We start from the raw sequence: 23359 nt of genomic DNA on the forward strand, positions 1-23359 counted from the left end.
TGTGAGGTAGGTGATGAAATACCTCCTGTCTGGACTGAGGGTTTAAAATGCTAGTGTGCAAAGATCTTCTCAATGAGATACGACCTGCAATATCTATGAACTGTCACATTTTGATTGTAAGTAGTGATTTTTCTTGTATTTATGAATTAGCCAATATTAGGAATGATAGTTAGCAAGTATTTAGGGTGATTGCTTTCCACCTACCTGAGTGTGGAAAACTGCTGCCCTGAGAGGAGTCTAGATATCTTTCTGCTGGCAGCAGAGACCTTTTTGGTGGTGTCTCAGGCACTCAAGCAATTTGGAGCTTGCGTGAGGTTTGTGATGCGACCAAAGAAAGCGTACAGACTGCAATTTGGAGGACATGGTCCATAATAGAGACCAGGTCTTCTGACCGTGTTCTCAATGAGGAACATTCTTTTATTCTTCTGGACTCTACAGGATAATTATTTTTATTATACTTGAGTATACAACAAAATATTTTTCTAGTCGGTATTTGCTGACAAATGTTTCAAGACTTTATTTTTAGAGTTTGAAGTACTTAATGTTTCTTGTGACCAACTGCACAACCTCAATGAAGCTTATTATACAGGTCGTGTTACAGGTCTTTGGGGTTAAGTTAATATGAAAAGTGGTAGTGTCTGAATTTGTTTGTGAGTGTTTTTGAGATGGTATTTCTAATTTATTTAGTAGCATGGAGAACTCCTCAGTCATGTCTTGATGTAGTAGCATACTTTTATGTTGGTCATTTTCTAACTTACTCAGATGTTTGTTTCCATCATACCGCATTTATTAAATTTATAACATAGCTTAAACTTCACACAGGACAAAAACAATAACTTCATTTTATTGAATATTCCTTTTGTAGTAGAACTTTAGAAGTTGCAGATGTAATGTAATGCACAGATCTGTGAAACTGTGCATTTCCTAGCACAGTTACGTGATCTGTTCTGTGTACAGAATACTGTCAGATTCCCTGTAGAGTTAAGAATTGTCTCATTCACTGTTGTCTTCCAGAATTCATGTAAGTAACCAATGAAATAAAAAGAAACTCTGTTTCTCGGAGGGAGGAGTTGTTTGTTTTTATGTCAAGATTTGTCTACAAGGGAATATTCTGGAATAACTACTATAAAAATAACTTTCCACGTGGGGCTTCTTGTTCTCTGCTTTGAGCATAATTTGTAGTTGACCTTCAACATGCTTACAAAGGGGATGAAGTAATATGACAAAATCACACTCTCTCAAGTGTCAAATCAAAATTTTCAGAAGTTGGAACATGAAAGTCAGCCACATCCCCCCAGTTTTTTGCCACCTAAACACATCTAAATTTCAAAATATTCCATTTATCTTTAGAAGAGGTACTAAATGCTCAGTACACTCATAATTCACAACATTTATTTAGGTGGCAGACTGTGGGCTCTGAGTTTTAAATTCTTGGTCCTGTTCCGGTACTGTGATCCACTAATGCTCAGCTAACAGATGTAGACTAAGTAGCATGAACCAACAGATGCTCACAGGGCATTTGAAATCATCTGTAGGACATCGAAAGGATCTTATCCAGTTCCTTATTTCTACCCCTATAAAGACCACTTAGAAATCAGCTGGTGTGGAAAGTCTCCCCTCATGAGATGTGCAGCAGCAGTGCTTTTTAAAGCCATTAATTCTTCTCCTTGTCACTCTTATTTTTGCAAATTTGAAAGAACAATTCCAGACTAGTAAACTTAATTCATTTCAACATGAAAATATCCTTTGGGTTCTTGAATTCACTTTTTCAGTGAGACAAGTGATAGTCTCAGTAGTAATAACATCTTGAGGGATTCACTTCTCTTTACTACTCTTACAAATCTCCAGATGTGTTGGTGCATACTTTATGTGAGTGTATTCAAAATCCACTTAATGTTTGAACTGACAGTTGGCTGTAGTCAGAAAAGATACCGAGAGGAGTTTGACTTGTGACATCTGATAGCAAAATCTACTTTGATGGTTTAACATTTTAACAACAAAAGATCTGTTCTGTTTCAGGATTCTTAGGGCAGAAAGCACTGGTCAGTAGAGTCATAGGGTGACCAGAAGCAAAGTAAATAATAATGTAAAATAGAGATGTGAGATACTAACAGAAATGTGAACTGAATTTTGTCAAACAGAAACTGGAGTTCAGTGTTTCACCTGCATATTCATTAATATTTAAACCAGTAATAGCAACTTTACACACCACTATCAACAACTATTTTAACTAACAAACAAAAATAAAAGATTTTTGTTTTCTTTTCTTCAGAATTTAAAGCTTTATAATAGTAAGCGGTAATCAGTAAAACAAATATATATATTTAATCTTCAGTCAGCCACCATTTCTTTATAATTAGGTACATAGATTAGTTAGCTGAAAATTCAAACATTTTTAGTGACACTGGAAACTCCAATTTAGTATTGTATATGCTATCATTGGGATTCCTCGAGTTAAGAAGAATAAAAATTACTTAGAAACTTGGCATTGTCACTAAACTGAAGGAACAGTAAGACTTTTCACCTTGAAGTATGGTCAGTGTATACACTCTATATTGCCAGTACAAGTCCTTCCCAAGTTTACTTACTGACAGTGATGTTGCTTTTCTTATATATCATGAGATCATATCTGAAAATGTTCTGATAATTTTCAGTAATCAGCGAATTGGTTTTCAGGCCACCACCATCACTTTTTTTTTTTTTTTTTTTTCCTGGCAGAAAGCAGAATGGGAATCAGAATTGTTAGCTCATACTTTCCTGTGTCCCCCACCAGTCTCTTTTGTCCTGACACTGTTGTTCATGTGGTAATGTACAGATCAGGGAACTGATGTGGATGAAGATTCATGTAACAAAGAGAATATTTTCTCCCTTTGTGAATGCATACTGTAAGAAAGATGAACCATCTTTCATTTTGCACAAATTACCCATCTTTGGAGATTCTAAGCTCTGATTTCCATTTCAAAATAATACGTGATGCTTTCTGTTCTTAGAAAATGGAGATGGGGTAAAAGTGCCTCTACAAAAAGCTAAGATATCCGATGCAGAGCATGTTCAGAAAGCTTTTGTAGCTTTCTTTTTCCAAAAATCATCAAAATAACAAAAAAACAAGATAACATCCAGGGCCCTTGATGACTTACATGTACTAGTCTGCCCACATAAATCCAATTTATACTCATGTACATTTTACTGGTTTAAATACATTTTACCTGGTTGAAGCAGCAGGAAATGAACAAAAGAAAGAGCACAGATTCTGCAAAATATCCCAAAGCAGATGCTTCTGTCTTTAGAATTCGTGCAGAGCAAAACCTAGACTTCCTTTAACCAGCCAACCATCGTTTCCGCTTCTAAGAAAAAACGATGCACTGCAGCTGCTACTATAAACTAGGAAATCTGCCAGATAGCAAGCATGACCTTAGAGCAGAAAATTAAAACGTTTCAAGTCTATACAAAGCTACTTTCTATTATAAAATCTTTTTCAATGGATAAAACATTTTTGTCCCAAAAAATAGGCCCAGGAAGCTAATGTCAGTTTTATATCCCTTTGCCCGCCTGTAGTGAAGACAAGGCCCAGGTCTTTTTCTCTGTAGTCTGAAATTTCTGCATGCTTCCTTTACAAGTGGAACCCCTAAACGCCAACTCAAGTGTGCTGGGAAAGATTGACCATGTAGGGCTTACCTTGCCTGTATGAAGGAGGAGGACACAGACACTGCAATAACAGCAGGTTATGTGCTAGAGAGGTGAATTGGTTGGCATTGAGGTCAGCAGAAATACAACTTCTATAGGTAATGACCTTCAGAAACATACCGACTTGCTGTTCCTTTGTTAACAAGCCTGACCTGAAGGAACCTTGCTGCTTTTTTGTTGCTGGTTTTTTTTTCTGCTTTTTTATTCAACATTTGCTGTATTCTTTATTTTCTATAAGCAGGCATCTGAGCTTAGCTACACATTGCTCCTTGGTTGTTTCTATGGGTGTACTGTACATCACACTCTTTTAAATATATGCTACACTTGTAATTTCTACAAATCAATAAACTTAGCTTTCACACGTGTGTATAGATGTTTTCACACCCAAACTAGAAAAACAGAGGTCACTAAGTGTTTTAAAGATAATTGAAAAGATGTCAATCCAGGACGTTAAGAAGAAAGCATTTAGCCTTAAGTAGTCAGTTGTGAAAATGTTTCTCGGTGCTTACTCTATTCTGGAAGGGAAAAAGATTTGGAACTATCACAGAATCACAGAATGGCCTGGGTTGCAAGGAACCTCAAGGATCTTGAGTCTCCAACCCCCCTGCCACAGACAGAGACACCAACCTCCATATTTAATGCTGGACCAGGCTACCCAGGGCCCCATCCAACCTAGCCTTGTACACCTCCAGGGATGGGGCATCCACAAGCTCTCTGGGCAGCCTGTTGCAATACCTTACCAAACTAAAATGATTAGGAGCATACCTTTCTTTAATAGAACAATGAGCTATTCAATTTTACTCTAATGTTGTGTAACATATTATGACACAATGTTTTTTAATAAGATTTTCTGGTCCTATTCTATTTTGTGAAGTTCATGTGATCTTCCTCTATGTTTTGTATCTCTGAATCTTTATTATAATTATCCTTACAAAACACTCTTTGATGTAATGAAAGGAACACTAGGATTCAAGATTTGCATAGAAGAATGAAGTTGCTGATTTAATGCAGGAAACTACACCCTTGGATCCTGGGTCCCATCCAACATCCCTGACATATCTCTTTCTCAAATATTGACTATTGAAGACTGGTGTTACAGCAATCAGAATATTTTTTCACTCCCAAACATCTGTTTGTTTGCTTTTTTTTAAAGTTTCCAAAGTGAGAAAAGTTCTCTGTATGTTATTGTGAATTAAATAGAGGCAGGAAAACTGGCCATACTTTGAACGTATGACAATGGCTGTTTTTGATGTGATGATGGCTTGCAAGTTGCCCTATGAAATAATTTTCTCAGACTTCTTTAATTTATATTTTGGAAGTCACAGTTTTGTACTGGACACAAAATAATACGAGTTCCTATGGAAATGGTCTTTATGATGTCACTTCATTTTTTCAGCATGATCCAGCTAAACCCATCATGAATTATGAGCCCAACTCTTGGAGTTGAAGCTGTAGAATATTGTAAGCATGCTGCTGCCTGACATGCTCATGTTTCCTATTTTAGACCTGACTGATCTTCAGATAACATATGGTGGTACAAGTAATTGGAAAATTGGCAGACCTGTCAAGAAAATATGCTAGATGGGACAAAAATACGATGCTGCAGCACATAAAGTGTCGCTGAAGTGAAATTTACTGTCTTTTATCAAAGGGTGAACTAAACGTATCTGGTCTCAAAAAAATGAAACATTTTTCAATGGCAGATGCTTTTCAAAAGTAATTTTTAGAACAATGATGAAAGTTCTTGCATTTGAAAATAATTTAGTGGAAACCTCTTGTCAAGAACAAAGGAAAGGTGTGAAGTACTGTCTGCTGCAAACTGTGTGGGTTTTAGTAATTTCTTTGTGTAACCAACCTGCAGATTGGTCATGGCTATAACTGAGACTTTTACTTCTTAAATTATTCTTCTACTGTGAATGTAGATGATTAGTCTTATTTATATTTTGAGTGTTTTTATTTCAGCTATTGAGCAGAAACAAATGATTGAATACATGATGTTATTTGCTTATTTTTATACTTGTTGGTGAAGAGAAGGATGGCAGAAGTATGTACAGAACCCTATGCATATGCATAAGTATTAAAAGTGTGCTTCAGTAAATTGATTAATGTTTGGGTTTTCATTTTCTTTTACAGGAAGATGAAAATGAAGCTGAGGCTGAAAATCCATCTCAGGAACTGAATTTGGAACAGAAAAAATCAAAAAAATAGGGGATTGCTGTTCTTGTTTTAAATATTTGCAAGTTGTGTAACAGTGATTATAGTTTCTCATTGTAAAATTAACAATAAAGTTCTCAATAAAGTCACTGAAATTTAAATTCATTTTACACTGGGAAATTAATTACGTAGCTCCTGGTGATGTTTGTGATTATATTAAAAGCTGAATTATCAGAACTGAGCACCATACCAATGAATCCTAAAAGCTTTTTGAACATGGTAAAGAAAGCTGATGGATCACTGAAAACATCACTAAAAACACGTAGTGAGCAAACAGTACATTATTATTTTACTTTTTTTTTTTTTTTTAATTACACCATGTAATATTATTATTACTGGATAGTTATAAGTGAGACACATTTTGGTATTTCTGAGCAAAAGCTTTGATACTGATAAGTCAGATCTATGTTATGTGCTGAAGTTCTGAAATTTCTTCTGAACAGTGGTTAAAATAAGCATGGCTGGGGATTGGATGAAGGCAATGATTTTGTGGTTTATACAATATGTTTTCATATATAATTAGTTTTACGTGCTTTTGCCGTCTGTGACTTCTAAGTTATTTCATATGGTATCATCATTTTCCTCCTTGTAAAATTTTTCCGTCTTCACACAATCTTAGTTTTTTAATGAATGCCACATTTTTGTCTTGATTGGGCCATCCCACCCAGTTCTAATTTCTTTGTAGCAATCTTTGCATTTAAACAGCATAAAATAATTTCTTTCTACATCATCAGATCTGAAGTGAATACTGAAAATCTAAAATTAAAAAAAAAAAAAAACAAAAAAAAAAACTTCCTAAAAAAAATCTTTTTTTATTTACTTCTATTTATAAATCTGTGGGAACATGAGCACAAGAAACTCAGATATAGGTTTATAGCTTAATACTTTCACTTGATATAGTGAAGAAAATAAGAATATTATTCTGTTTCAGAATTGAAGCCACATTTGCCCATGTCCCTTGCTCTAGGAGGGTTGTATCTTCTTCCACTGAAGAACTTTATGTCTTTTTCTCAGTCTTCCAAATTATTACTGCTATTTCTGTATATTGACTGGTAAATCAGATTGTAAATAGTATCAATCTTAAGTTTTCTCACATCTATATAAATTATAGTTTTATAGTTAAAAGGAACATACCTATGCTCAAGCAATATCTTTTATAAATTCCTTTCTGATTCATGAGCTTCAATTACGCATGTTTCTTTAACAAAGTTCGAATTTGGGTTTATCCACACAAATTGTCATACAAAATCAGCAAATATATTCTCAGTCTTGCAAAATGGTCTATTTTCATTCACTTCATGATGGCTACTTTCTCTAGACTATATAGTAGCCTGAGATGAAAAAGGTAGATATTTGCTTTTCAATATTTTTTTGAAAACGCATGATTGATCTTCAAACACTTGCATGAGAAAGGCAGTACAGATGTTAAAAAATAGAGAAAAGTTCTATTTGTTGTATAATGCTGGAGATCTTAAGAGAAGTATTACTGTATCTTTCCTACACTCTTAAAAATTTCACATGAAAGTGCAATCCCATAAATCATACTTCTACAAACATCCAGTGTATGTCACCCAAAGTCTACATTCTGGGCTGAAAAATAGAAACCTGTCCCTAGGTTAAGTTATTTGATTCAAAAAGCCATAACATTTTCAACTGCAAAATAATAATAATTATCAATATTATGTTATCATAATCGGGTGGATTTGAGATTAAGCAAAACAAATGACTGAGTCAAAATGCAGACCTAAATTTGTCCCTTCTAGAAAAACTGAGATTTGCTGACTTGTCTATAGCCAATTTCTCTAAAGAGCTTTGTATTTTTTGTATATTCTTGCATTTTTTAGTCTAATGGTATGAATTTCATCATGCATTTTTTTACTCATTATCTTAAAGTGTTTTGCGCACAAAGCACTGTGTAAAGTAAATAGTTGCAGCTAGCCTACACAGTTACAACGTGATGACATTCAGCGTTGTGCTCCAGGAGAACAAAGTTGAAAAGCTAGTACAGAATATTTTGCCTTTTATTAAAGGTATGTCCATGCTGCATTCAGAAGCCAACTTGGACACCAAAAGCAGTCTTATCTTGTGTAGAATGAAGCTTAAAGCATATCAGAATATGTTCAAAGGCTTAGAGAGATGAGATGAGCAAAAGTTTACACAGCTTTATTTTAACTGACTACAGCCATTTCTACAGAGCAGGACATTCCTTGAATGTAAACATACACAGACACACATATGTACTTGTGCCTGAGCAGCCAGCTTTAATATATATATTTTTATTTTATTCTTCCTCCTCCAGTGCTGTCCTTGAATAATAAAAGTCACATGCTGCTCTGAAAGTCTAGATTAAGAGCTATTTGTTTCCCACTCCATCCCTGTCAAGAACAACAGTGATGATGGTCCCCAGTTGGGAATCTCAGTTTTCTCGTTTACCCCAGTAATAGCTATTTTAGGGTGACTTAGGGGATAATCACGTTTTTCATGCTTGAAGAGAAGCTGTCATTTTCCTCATATTAAAGCCAATTTACCACTTTTTGTACAGTCCATGATGGATTGCTGTTGGTTTTTTGTTCATTGCTCCATGTTTGCTTTTTCTCTCTTGTGGAATGCCAGTGGCCTATCTGGGATACTGTGAGACTCCAATGCTGTTTTATTCTATTACACACAATCACTTCATCCTCAGACATGAGCAAATTTGTTTATTACTACAGTTTTTGTTTTTGGAAAGGATTTCTGACGTTTCAGCTTCCTGTAGGCCTACCCCTCCCCCACCCAGGGCCAGCACTGGGAGGTGTGGGAGCTCTTTGCAGTCAAATGCAGAAAACCTTTTCTAATCTGTAATAGTGTACATCAGGTTGTATCATGCATACATGTGTAGTAGGTTGCTAGTATTTAAAATGGATTTCCTTAGTATAAAGCCCCACTGCTTTTGTCACACAAGCAGGATTTTCATTCCAAATGCTTCTCGTTTGACATTAGCTACAAAAGCAAAGCTGCTTTTGACACTGATGCTATTCATCTGAAATAGCAGAATCTTAAACATTGTGCAGTTATAAGGATACTCCACAGAAGGAAATATATCTTGGTATTTTATTTCTACTATACATATGTCTTTCTACTGGCTGAAATGAGGATTCACAGTATTCTTGGTATTTTGTTAATGAAATATTGAAATGTATTACTACGCTGTATTTGTGGTGTTCGTTTACGGCTTTTCTCCTGAACAGAGCTGATCATAGTGCATTACAGGCATGAAATGTGATATACAACAGCTAATCCAAGCACAATATTTGTTTTCTGCTCATTAGAGAGCATTGTCATACTTCTGCATTAAGAAAATGATTTAAATATGATTATTCATTCTCAGGAGAATTGGTGTTTATGCAGTGAGAATTTTTAAAGCAAAACAGAATACACTGAAAGAGAATTATATCGCTTTACTACTTCTGTGTTATTGCAGTCCCATAAGGCTTCTACCTCTGGGTTGGTTGTTCTGCATCACACTGCAGAAACTAACTCTCTCTGACATTAGGTTAGATAGGTTTTACTCTCTGGAAAGTGAAAGTTGATTAGAAACTGGCTCTATTTCACATGACCTGAAGAAAACGAGTTTTACATAGCAATGAATAGACAACTTATTTCACCTATTTAACACTGTAGTGTGAAGTCATAGCAAGTTATAAACGTTTCCCCACGCTGCCTTCAATGTGGATTCTGCAGTGGTCCTATCTGGAAAAGGAAGTGAAATGCTGAAGGCAATGGCATGAAAATGCATGCAGCTATGGTACAATTTTGTTTTTGATTTGTTTTAGAAGAACTATTAATTTTCTTGTTACAAAGCCAAGTAAGAGCAACCCTTTAAAACTGTTGAACCATGAAAGCCATTTCCTTACGGGTTTTAAATTTGGGAACAGACTCATGAAATTTATAGCTTTGATGAGATATTCTTTGCCTGCAGTCAAAATGAGAGCCAGATCATTGGTTTCCCAGCATGACACCTATGTATTCTTGTGTGCGCTAGATATCATTAAACTCATAATAACACAGCTATCATCACATTAACATCTAAAAGGTTCGGTGTTGATGTTTGGTTTAAGTCTTTCACTTATACCTACAGCATACTAAATAGCTGAATAAAAACAAAAGCTGTACCATACCTATATTGTGCTACCATTCTGCACTTTAACCAAAAATGCAGTCATTTTATGCCTGATCAAATTTTTATTAATTTTGTTCTTGCCAAATCATGTAGTTTTGAAAGAGCTGTAACAATGAACTCGTAACACAAATGCAGTCATAAATAAGAGTACGGTGAGAACATTCTTTTTTCTGGTTCATGCTGTAAAGACAGTATACAGCATATACATATTGATTTAATAATTTTAAGTATCAGTATATTATTGAAAGTTTACGTAATATATCTGCCATCTTGGGATAGAAGTGTATTGTAAGAAGCCAATAGCACACCACTGCCTATATTCTTCAGGTAAAGTAATGCAGCCTGTAGCATCCTAGCAAAATACATGGAGTTAGAAGTTATACAAAGAAGAAATTACAGATGAAAACAATTAATGTCACCAATCTGCTGCATGCTTCTTCTGCTTACTTCTGTAAATATAAAGTATATCCCCTTTACAATATAACATCACCACCAGATTTTACTGTGAATATCTTAATACTTGTACCAAATGAGGTCTGCAAAGAGAGCTACTGATAGAAATCAGTTTTCATTCTGCCATACTACTGAGAAGGTGGATAGAGTTTCAGAGGAACAACCTCATTCTCATAATGGAGCAAAAAAGCTTGAAGAAGCACCAGTATATAAAGGGTAGTAATTTGTGGCTTATATTCAAATTCCTTATTACTGCGATCTGAAAAGCTTTTGCCTGATGAGTGTTAGAGCTTTTATTTCTATAGATGGGAGGTGATACCCATAGGAATTCTGACTAGAGATAGTTTGTGAGTTGGGGCTGCAGTGTAAATTGACTCAAAACCAGCCAATTTCAGTGATCTGGAAAGAAAAATATATAGAGACAACTTCAATCTTTAATCATCGGTCTGTTGTGAAGATTTTACAGGCTACATGATAAAATCATTAGCAAGTGCTTAAAACCCCTGGGGAATATGAAGCACTAATTAGCTGCTGAGAAAAAAGGATTTATAAATCCTAGACTATAACAGTTATGTTACAAGAAAGACTGTGTTGTTTTTCTTTTAATTGTTAGAACTGTACGTCCAGTTTCAATACTTACTATTTATTTTAAGGATCATTGTTTCAGTCACAAATATCTGATTTTTCTTTACTCAGCACTGGATGTTTTATTTTGAGCATATTGCTACAAAATATACTTTATTAAATAATTAATTTAATCTTTCCATAAATATTTTAATAGTTAATGCTTTTCATATCTTTATATATTCAGATAGTATGAGGCAGCTATAATGCCTATAATCCAGCTATTATCTCACTACTTCCAACAAAGCTTGACCTAGATGGGAGCATGAGCAAGAGTGAATTTTCTGTACTGTGACAAGACGGAGATGATGATGGTGAAGGCTTGGGGTCATTATAAGAATTAGCAGAAGTAGCAATAGTTCTTTAGACTGAGCAAGTTTTCCATTAATAATTTTAACTGACAACTAGATCTTTAGACCCACATTTTCTAGTTATTGTTGATAATCTGGTTAGATTTTGCCATTCATAACTGGGTAGGAATTTTAATTGCTTGATGTAGACATATCAGACCTGTTATGTTTTTATTCTGAAGACTGGAGTTCTGTCTAGCATTAGTCCCTGATGCTGTCTACAGTCTCAGCTAAAGGTAGTGTCTTAGTAAAGAAAGAAAAGTACACAGAACTCTTATTCATTGCCTATTTGCTACTCTTTGAGCAAACCTAAATACAAATTTATGACCAACCACTCCACACCTGCCCCATAGCCTAAGAGTGTCTTTTTCTCAAGGATTGGCAAGATTTCCCACTTTCTTGTTAACCTTCAGGAAGTAGTGGAGTTTTGCAGTAGAGTAAACTTAGCTTCACTAGAGCCTGAGTGGAGGCTGAATGTATATATCTTATAATAACAAAAACAACTTCATGGAATAATGAATTACTAAGTAATATTCTTGGTGCTATCAATCATGTTCTTGTTTGAGCAGTTAGATTCTTGGGTAGAAGTTTTTGATCGTATTAAAAATAAATGTTTATTACTTTACTTATTCGTAGTTTCATGTAGGCATAGCACAACAAAGCTGTTCCTTCTACTGCTTCATGAGTTAGAGCTATTTGCTACTATTGTTATTTTTTTATATACAGTAAAACTGTATGAGAATAAGTGAGTCTTTATTCTGTTCCAATTTAAATGCACCTAGCAAGGGTTTGGCTCCAGCCTATGATATATTGCTTGGCAGTATTGCTAGACTTTATTGTTTGGTTAAATTACCTTGCAAAGTCTTAGAAATGCTCATAATTAGCTCTACAAGATTTGTGGTAGAGAAGGGAACAAACTGTTAAAGGATTTGAATAAAACAGTGAAAATGATCAGAAATGATCTCTAGAGAAATGATCGGGTTAAACATTTAGTTTTTATTTTTAGTATTTTATCTCTAGTGTTTTAATTGTTAGCACAAGCTCAAGTGAAAGGAAAAAATACAACAGCTACCTCCAGATCATATGTTGAATAGATCTGTACGGTGTGAATAGTTTACTGTTGAAATCGCCTAGGAATGTGAAGGAAAATAAATGAATGTATCCCTGGCTTTATTTCAAAAATGGAAATGTGCACATATTTTTTAATTTTACATTTTATTAAGGAAAAGTAGCATCTCTTTTCTACCACGTATGCTAAAAAGGAAGGATAATGCTTGAGGTGTCTCAAGCTTTTGGCTGTATTGATAGAATATATATATGATGTATAGATCAAAGACTAGGGAGAATGTGGGTCCCCTACTAAGTGAGGAGGGTGTTCTGGTAATGAGGGATGCTGAGAAGGCGGATATACTGAACGCCTTCTTTGCTTCTGTCTTTTGTGAAAAATCTATCCCTCAGGAATCCCGGGTCCTGGAGGTTAGTGAGAAGGTCTGGGGAATGGAAGACATCCCTTTAGTCAGGAAAGAGGTGGCCCATGAGCACCAAGGCAACACCAGTGTTCATAAGTCCATGGGGCCTGATGGGGTACATCCCCAGGTGCTGAGGGAGTTGGCAGAGGTGATTGGTGAACCACTCTCTATCATCTTTGAGAGGTCTTGGAGAATGGGGGAGGTGACTGAAGACTGGCAAATAGCCAGTGTCACTCTGGTCTTCAAAAAGGGCAAGGAGGAAGATCCGGGTAATTACAGGCCAGTCAAACTAACATCTGACTCTGGAAAGGTGATAGAACAGCTTATGCTGGATGCCATCTACAGACAACTGGAAGAAAAGGAGGTTATCAGGAGTAGTCAGCATAGGTTCACCAAGGGAAGGTCATGCTCAACCAACCTGGTAGCCTTCTATGATGTTTTCACTGGCTGGGTGGATGGGGGGAGAGTGGTAGATGTATTCTACCTTGACTTCAGCAAGGTATTTGATACTTTCTCCTACAATATCCTTATAACAAAGCTGAGGAAGTGTGGGATAGATGAGTGGACAGTGAGGTGGGCTGAGAACTGGCTGACAGGCAGAGCACAGAGGGTCGTCATTGGTGGTGCAGAGTCCAGTTGGAGATCTGTAACTAGCGGTGTTCCCCAAGGATCAGTGCTGGGTCTGGTCTTGTTCAACATCTTCATCAATGACCTTGACAAGGGGATAGTGGCTACCTTCAGCATGTTTGCTGAATAAATGGAGCTGGGAGGATTGGCTGACACACCTGAAGGCTGTGCTGCCATTCGGCAAGACCTGGACAGGCTGGAAAGCTGGGCAGTAACTAACCATATGAGGTTTAACAAAAGCAAGTGTAGAGTCTTTCACATAGGGAGGAATAATTGCGTGCACCAGTACAGGCTGGGGGATGACCAGCTGGAGAGGAGTTCTGCGGAGAGGGACCTGGTCGTCCTGGTGAACGACAGGATGGCCATGAGCCAGCAGTGTGCCCTCATGGCCGAAAAGGCCAATGGCATTCTGGGGTGCATTAAAAAGAGTGTGTCCAGCAGGTTGAGGGAGGTGATCCTCCCCCTCTACTCTGCCCTGTTAAGGCCTTATATAGAGTACTGTCTCGAGTTCTGGGCTCCCCAGTACAAAAAAGACAGGGATCTCTTGGAAAGAGTCCAGCAGAGGGCCACAAAGACGGTGAAAGGCCTGGAACATCTCCCTTGTGAAGAAAGGCTAAGTGAACTGTGTCTGTTTAGCCTGGAGAAAAGAAGACTGAGAGGGGACCTGATCCAGGTCTATAAATACCTGTAAATAAATACAGGTGTGGGGGACAAAGTGGGGAGGCCAGACTCTCTTCAGCAGTGTGTGGAGACAGGACAAGGGAAAATGGCCAGAAACGGGATCATAGGAAGTTCCACACGAATGTGTGCAAGAACTTCTCTACAGTGAGGGTGAGAACACTGGAACAGGCTGCCCTGGGGGGTTGTGGAGTCTCCTTCTATGGAGATTTTCAAGACCCGCCTGGACGCCTACCTGTGTGACCTGGTGTAGGGAACCTGCTTTGGCAGGTGGGTTGGACTCAGTGATCTCTGGAGGTCCCTTCCTACCCCCACGATTCTGTGATTCTATGATAGGAAAATCAGTGATGCCATTACCTTGATGCAAGTATATGTATTTGTACAGATATCTAAATACAGTCTAGAATTTAGTTTAGTAGACAAAAATAAAAAATTAAAAAAAAAATTGTTTGGTTTTTTTTTTCAAATACTAGGTTACATTCAGTTCATGTATTACATAGAATGAGAAGAGTGTAGTTTTGTAATACCACATTACAGCTTTTCTGTTTTAAAATCTCACAGAAGACCAAAAACAGTTAAGTTAAATGTACCACTAGAAATACCACTGTGCCTCATGATCACAGCCCCTGAAAATGGAATAGCCAGTTTGCCTTGTTTTCAAAGCTGGCAGTAAAGATTTTAAGAAAGACAGCAATTAAATAGCAGATTTGGTAGCACTGCCTTTGAACTTGTACTACTACATTTAAAAGACTTTAATTTTTAGGTAAATTTATCATCTCAGCAGGGGCATAGTGTCCTCAGGAAGTCAAATTAATATAACACACTTTCACTTATGAATTGTATTGCAGTTACTTTTAGTAACAATATTTTATCTATGGCATGAGGAAACAAAACTTACCTTTATTTGTCTCTTCTACAAACAATTCCATGAGTGGTACTCTGAAGGTAATACCTCCTATTTCATTATGTTGACCCACAGGAACAAAATGTAACGGAATATTGGCAGGAAAGTTCAACCTCTACTGCCATAGCACCAACATCTGCCTTTGCTGTCATAGGCCAGCATAATGAAATACTGGCAGCAGAGGGGCGGTCTGAGAAAATGATGTCTGACATGGAAGTGCATATGAAATAAAGGTGTGGAACTGCATTCCTCCATGCAGAAAAAGCGACACCCAGTGACATTCATTAACACTTGCTGAATGTGTGTGAGGACCAAACAGTGGATGTGAGCACACTGAGGGCCACAAAGATGAATAGGGGCTGGAGCATCTCCTGTACAAGGAAAGGCTGGGACTCTTCAGTCTGTCAAAGAGAAGGCTGAGAAAGGATCTCATAACTGTGTATAAATATCCAAAATGCAGGAGTCAAGTTGTTAAGGGTAGATTCTTTTTGGTGACATGCAGCAATAGAACAAGGAGTAACAGGCAGAAACTGAAACACAGGAAGTTTGTATTAATACAAGGAAGTTGAAGAATTCAGAGAACTTAGTTACTGTGAGTGACATGGCGCTGAAACAGGCTGCCCAGAGACATTGTAGAGTCTCATTCTCCAGAGAAATTCAAGACCCATCTGGGTGCCTTCCTGTACAATCTATTGCAGGGAACCTGTTTCAGTGGAGGAGTTGGACTTGATCTCTAAAGATCCCTCCCAACTCCCTACAGTTCTGTGATTTTTTGAGGTTGCGGGTGGTGTGTTTCAGCAATGGTGAGATTCCAGCTGCTGTGACATACAACCTTTTATTCATCACTTGCAAAATTGTACAGCTAATGGTGATATCTGTGTTGAAAAAATAGTTTTATAGCTGAGAATTTGCTCTACCAAATAGTGTCACTATGCTCTTCTATCTGTTGTAGTTTCCATGGAAATTCATATGAAGCTACTTTGGAGTGAACTACATCGTTTTAGATCACAGAATTAAATCTGTTTGAACAAGCTGCTTTTCTAATTCTCTGTATCAATGAAATATAGCATATATACATATATATACATATATATATTGTTTCTTTCAGAGCTACATTTTTTATGCAGACTCCATTCTTCTAAGAGAAAACCTTGAGTAACCTGGTCTGATCTCAAGCTGACCATTCTTTGAGCAGGGGATTCAGCTACAGACCTTCTGAGCTGCCTGCCAAACTGCATTATTCTATAATTCTGAAATAATGATTTCAGGTTTATATACTTAACAGCTTGTGTGTACAAACAGAAAGGGGAGAAAAAATGCTTTGCTTATCAGCTCCAAATGTATCTGTTTTCCCCTTGAGAATATGAGGGAAATGTCACTTTCCTCTGCAAGCTGCACTTTTCTACTGTAAGCTTCATGCTGCATCCAATTTCCCAACTTTGAGCAGAATCCAGGCGTTGCCTTGGAGTCTGGGTGTTGAGGAAAGCTCTTGGGGCTCACACTGACACTACATTTAAATATAAAACTGTGTAGCTGCTGTTCATTCTCTAAAAATGACTACCAGATTTAATTATTATTATTTTTTTTTTTTTTGCTTCAGCAATCTAGGTATTTTGATTATTTTTATTCCTTCAGAAATAAATGACAATAGAAGCAGGTTGTTTTTTTGTTTATTTTTCATATATATGTATATATATATATTTCTATTTCTCTGTAAATTTTCAGGAACTTAGATATATGCAGACTTAGTTGATACGATGAAGCATTTCCTCAAAACCATTCATTTTCTCATTAGAGCATTCCTCAGGAATTCACTCCTAGTCATTTAAAATTTCAGCTTCTATTCGAGGACCACTTTTCTCATGGCTTTTCTCATGAAAAAAGAAATATTTTCTCATTGTCTTTTCATATTAAATGGGGCTTCCATCACCAAAGTTACAGAAATCCAGTGTTTCTTGTAATTTACTACTTACCCAGACCACATTTTTGAGTGTTACTGTAGAATCTCCATTACTTTTTTGCAAGTGGGGATAAGCCACTTCTACAAATTAGGTATCTGATTTTGTGTTGCTCTTGTTTCCTCTTTATTCTATCCCTTCTCTTGCTCAAGCTGACACAGTTTAATGTCATTGAGTTCTGGCAGTGACAAGAAACTTAAGGATTTTGTTATTCCTGATCTTAGGAATAAACTGTGCTCTTCATCTGTGCAGAATTGCTGCTCCACTGATGACCAGTTCTGTGTCTCTGGAAAGTGACTTACCTCTGGACTTTATCACAAACCACACAAGCTTGAACTTGCAAGATGATACATACATAGTATTTCTAAAAAATAGTGAAGAAATCTCCAAAATGTACACTGGAAAGAATTTGTTGTTTTGAATTTATGGCCAGAGAACACTGATAAAGATATACTTTTCTTGTTTTCCTCCTTTGTTATTGTACTTTCAAGAAGATAATTTTTTTATCATATCTTAACATCTCACCATAGATGAAGCATTTGATAATTGCCAATAAAAAGAATTTCATATAGAAAATAATGTTTTAATCAGTGTTTTACTCTGATAGGTAGCACTGGCTGAAGAATTTCCCTTGTCTCTCCTTTTCTTCAGAAGAATGAATGTAAATTCTTTTCTCTTAAGAGCTGCCTGTCTCACCCCGCTCACATGCTGTGTTGAAACTGCTGGCTGCAGAGCCCTTCTAGTAACTGTTGCTATTCTCTGCTTTTGTGGGGGTTCCTACTTAGTGTTTCATTAAATCCATGTAAAGAAAATGCTCTGTTAGAAATATAACCATCCCAAAATGTAATCTACAGTGTTTCTGTGAAGACTTGTGAGCTAATTTTATCTAGGAAGGAAGGAAAAAAAAGAATAACTGACATTATGAAGTTGCATGTGCTGCTTTAGAATACATCTTACATAATCTCCTTTTAAGCTAAGATGTGTTCATCTTTTGACAATCATTCACTGGAGAGTTCATGTGTATAACGTCTTAATGAAGCCTAAGGTTTTAGCGTTTGTTAAAGAACAGCAGTAAGGCATAAGGTGGTAATTCTCCAGTGAGGCTGTAGCCTCAGAAGCTCTGATTCAGCTGAGGCTTTCTGACATCTTCCCCTTGGGTCAGGTCAAGTGAGACTAAAAGCATTGCACATGTCACATATGGAGGGCTTTTGAAGACAGAAGTGACATTTATTTACAACCCTTTGGTGCCTGGCTTATCTTTGAAACACTATTGACTACCTCACAAGGAAGAAGCTGTATATTCTTCCCCTCCTGCCAACGCAAGGTAAGTTATGTGAGCACGGGTAATGGAAGCAATGAATTTGGGGAAAAACAGAGCCATGGGTGAAGTCAAGTACAACAGACACCGATGTCAAGAAAGGTGCAGTGATTAAAACAGGGAACAATCAAAGCTGCCAAAAACTCTGGAGTTAAACCTGTGCTAGCGTGGCAAGCAGTGGAACCTTTCATATGACACGTTATTATATAAACTATCTTGTTTTGCCATACTAAATTATTCTATACCATGTCCTGTGAAAAAGATAATTTGCTGTAGCATTGTTAGTACATGACCATAGCAGAATGGTTCTGGAGACCTGTAAGTAGTCATTTTGCAGGCTTTACTTAGCAAACTGCTGCTATATCACAACATGCTGAGCAACAACATCATTAAGGAACCAGGCATCCTACCCACCACCTACTTTCTCCCACTGACCTCTCTTACTATGTAAATACCATGTTCACGAGCAATCTTTCCTACCCTAACAATGTGACATCACTCACATGGTAGAGTTTCCATTCTCAGTACATCGGCCATAACCCAGATCTCATGCTTGCTTCTACTGTATTCTTATCTGTTCCTGCTATACTGTTATCAGCATAGTGTTTATGCTAGACAGTTGTATGAGGCAAACTAAAGCAGCTGGGGCTGGGATAGAGCACCACCACTATCCACTCCCTCTGCCCTTCTCTTGCCACTCTTCTCCCTGCACTTGGTAGGTCTGTTCCTGACAGAGCACACTGTTTCTTCTGAGACGAAATATCAGTTCTGTTATCACTTGAAAGAGTACTGAGCTGACACTTATTGGCAACAGTTTTCATCTCTAGTCAATTTATTGCTATTTTATTAATTTATAATAAGTAACATTGGTTACATAAAACTCATTGGCTTTGACTCAGCAGAGGCTGCATTCCTTAGTGTAGTGGAAATACTAAATCATGGCCCGAACTTGTGATTGAGCACCTGGTGGGAAGGCAGGGCCAACCCAGATGAGCTCAGGTGCATGCAATGCTTCTGAGTGATTGGAAGGGGTGCAGCAAGGATCCACACCTTCTCAGACCTCACTTAGGTGTTGGTAGTGGAGGCAGTAGCATTTTGCTGGAGATCCCTGACTACTGGAGGTCTTCATAAGGTGAACAGTCTTTTTTCCTTTGTTTCTGTGCCTGCAGCTGCTTCATTTAAGCTTGTTCTCCTTTGCTGCAGCCTGGGATTGTTCCACTCTGCTATTATTGCTGTGCTTTCTGTCACACTGTAGAATTACTCTTCCCTAAATGTTTTATGTATTTAAAGAAATAAATTCTGTCAACAGAGCAGACACATATAGTCATACATTCTTTATTCATTAACAGGCTTTTAATTTAGATCAGTACAGTGAAACCCACGCTGTTCTGCCCTTGGTTCTGAATCCAGATCTGCAAAATGTTTTCTACCATGGACTACCCTGAAGTGGTGACAAAAATTTCATTCTGAATTTCTATGAAATGGAAGTGGTTTCCAGTGCAAAAAAGTGTCTACTCAGAATTAGGTGTTCTCAGATTCACAGTAATAGGAGTGTGCATGGGTTTACACTGAAATGTGTATGTGACCATTCATTTGATTTCTGCTTCACATCTTGCCACAAAATATGTTAGACTTTCATTTTTGAAGCATGTTGCAGGGTGATTTAATTTGTAGTAGGAGCTAGAATTTCAATTTCCACTGTGAAAAACTTCTTAATTTATTTATATGGCTGTCTTCATGGGGAAACAGGAGCTAACAGAGAAGTTCTGCTTTTGTAGAAATGCTAATATAGTGATTCAGTAGCAATAAAAACAAACATACTTCATAACATCCCAGGCAGTGAGTATTCATTTTAAAAATATTTAAGAATGTGGTCAAATTATGCTTATGTCATAAAATGAAGTTGTACTATGATAGAGCTCTAATAAAATCACAATATCCATTTGCCATAAAAGGTAATTTAAAATCTTGCTATCTGTCATCTTAACTTTGCTAATTGAAGGAAATGGTTTGTATGTCCTTTATGGGATATACAGAGGATGTTTGCATCGCCAAATCAACTTTTTCAAGACAGTTACAAAATAGATTGTAGTGGTTATTGAAGGATGAATATCAAAATAATTCTTCTCCATTTAAAGACTAGCTCTTCTATTTATTTTCTAATGTAAAACCTAATCCAACCTGTTGATTAAGGTTTATATTTATGGCAAAGCAATATATTAAAAAAAAAAACATGACAGGAAGTTATTTCTATATGCTAATTATGTACTGTAACCAAACAGCTACATGTAACTAAGGACAGAATATTGCTGTCTCTTTGGCTAATTTACTTTTATTTATTATACCTGTCCATAGCAACTCTGTGAAATAATAGGGCCGTAACTATGAGAAATGGCATATTACAAATATTCAGTTTATTTAGCATATTAGCTCACAAAGAGGAAAAAAAAAGTGAGAACTTTGCTTGCATCTTTATTAGTGTGATTCTGATTTTATTTTTTGCAATGTTCTCACTTTAAAAAACAACTAAACAAACAAAAAACCTTGAATATTCCATTTTGGCATTAGGCGTTTCTTAACTTTATCAGCCACTTCAGAAATTGATTTTTGTTTCCATAAAGAGAATTCAGCATATAATGTTAATAGCATGAAGTATTAAAACAAAACATTTTGATTTTCACACTGCTGCTATATAACTCAGCAGGAAAGCTCTTATTTCTGAGTTCCCTGTGGAACTAGCTCTTGTACATGCTAATTGCTATAGTACTTCCCTGAAGCTCATCTTGACTGAGGCATAAGCTACTGCCAGAGGTTGACTCTGAGTGGAAGCTCAAATATAGGGTATTTTTCACCAAAAAAACAGTATAGTTCATAATCTCAAGATGCCTGTTATGCTTCAGGTACTCAACTATGTACAAGCATACTGTAATTACACCTGAAAAGACATTCTAGCAAAACTTACTCACTTGTTAACTACTTGGAATAGCACTAACGGACACATTAAGGAGCATATAGAAAGTATGCAGTCAGATCTTGCATATCAAATGATGAAATATATGCCTTTCTTTGAGTGCATATAGGACAATCTATTTTTCTGTCTCTAACATATGAGGAATTTGAATAAGCGTGAAGTTAAACTATGAAGATTATTAATTTGTGAAGTTCTTTACATCAGATCATAAAAAATCGTAGAATCATAAAGATCAAAATAGACCTTCAAGATTATCCAGTCCAACTGTCCACCTATGATGAGTATTCCCCACTAACATGTGAAAACGTTTCTTGAACGCCTCCAGAGACAGTGACTCAACCACCCCCTGGGCAGCCCATTCCAATGCATGGCCATTCTTTTGGATGTTTCCTAACATCCAACCTGAATTTGTCCTGTCACAACTTGAAGCCATTCCCTCTAGTCCTATTACTAGAGTTACTCAGGTGGAGACACTGACTTCCACCTTGTCACAACCTCCCTTCAGGTAGTTTTAGAGAGCAGTAGGGTTTTCCCTGACCCTCCTCTCCTCCAGTCTAGATAATTCCAGTTTCCAAAACTGTTCCTCATAAGGCTTATTCTCTGAACCATTCACCACCTTTGTTGCCCTTCTCTGAATGTGCTCTAGGGCTTCTGTGTTTTTCTTGTATGGAGGGGCCCCAAACTGAACACAGTATTCAAGATTGTAGGTGATCCATTTTCTTTGCTCTGTTCTCTGTGCAAGTCAAATCCTGCATAAAGTACAGATCTAGCCCAGGCTGTTACTGAAGCATGTACTGATTCAGTTGCATCCTGTCACATTCCTGCACAGTAGAAACACTATCATATGAAGACTTCACTGGGGGAGGATGTCTGCTGTCACCACTTCTTCAAGTGATTCTGATGGGTTTTCCTTGCTCTCCTCATCATTTCACTGTGTTTCTCCCTTAAGTTACAGAAGATCACCTGCAACCTTCTCATTTTGTTTTGGCTTCTAAGATGCTTTCCTCAAAGAAAGTAAAATGGCATGTTCCCTCTAATTTTACAGTGTCTTGGCACTTAAGCTTACCTGAAATGTTGCTTAGCTTACTAAATGAGATTTTCTCATTTGGATTGTTCTTGCTTTAGAGAACTTCTTCTATATTCTAAATGGAGAGTTCAGGTAGAAAATTAGGGAAATTTCTGCAGTCAGGTTACATCTAGGGGCTAGTCAATACCAGCTATCACAATATGACTACTGTGCTCTTCTTTGAATATGCAACGAAATGCACAAGATCTGCACTCTGGAAAAGGTGTCTTGGAGAGTTTTCTTCATCTCCTTTGCATCAGAGCCACAGCCACATCACCTCAAAGGTAGGAGAGACTGGTTGATATGTCCTTAATGACTGATTATGGGAGAAATCTTGATATCTTTCTTTGGAGCACTGCCTGATAAATAACAGTGTATTATGCCTTAATGGTTAAGAGAATTTTCCTGTTAGGTAAAAATTTGTATTTCCTGCTGTTTGTTTAATCTTGGCAATAAATTGTTCATTACTGGAAAAAATAAATAGAATATTACTACTTAATTCCTCCTCTGACTGGAACATTGCCATTACCGTTATACTTGTTTCACTAATCCTTATATGGCCATTTTAATGTGTAAAAGGGATGTTTAGGAGAGCTTATGAATACACTGCTTATATCCTGTTTAATCTGTAAACATTTTCTACTTTGAAGGCCGGACTTTCTCCACCACTAATGTGATCAAAAAGATGGTTAATGTGCAGTTTCATGAGCAGCTAGAGAAATCTTACCCAGGTTTCATTCTTTGGCTTTGGCCATCTCGTATACACAAACCACTGAATTGTGAAGGTACTTTTTGATGTGTTTTGAGCACGGACATCTGTCAGTGCAGTCACATCAACTCTTTCCTCTGCTGCTAACACTGCACTGACCCATGCTGAGTTTTGC

At 36.9% G+C, this 23359-nt stretch overlaps 1 protein-coding gene across 4 annotated transcripts in view; it reads left to right on the forward strand.

Annotated features, from left to right (window-relative positions):
• The window catches only part of PHF14 (PHD finger protein 14), a 170403-nt gene that overhangs the window by 143326 nt on the left and 3718 nt on the right, over positions 1–23359 (forward strand). For 2 of the 4 annotated variants that reach the window (XM_015853571.2, XM_015853574.1), the window contains one exon: positions 5818–5999. The exons of 1 other annotated variant lie outside the window; for it this stretch is intronic. In XM_015853571.2, coding sequence (XP_015709057.1) covers positions 5818–5892 — 75 coding nt within the window. In that variant the 3' untranslated portion in view covers positions 5893–5999. Of the gene's footprint in view, positions 1–5817; positions 6000–23359 lie in introns of those variants that run through there. One more of the 4 variants, XM_015853573.2, reaches the window with a different exon arrangement.

The sequence above is a fragment of the Coturnix japonica genome, chromosome 2 (genome assembly GCF_001577835.2).
Source record: "Coturnix japonica isolate 7356 chromosome 2, Coturnix japonica 2.1, whole genome shotgun sequence".
Classification (NCBI taxonomy): domain Eukaryota; kingdom Metazoa; phylum Chordata; class Aves; order Galliformes; family Phasianidae; genus Coturnix; species Coturnix japonica.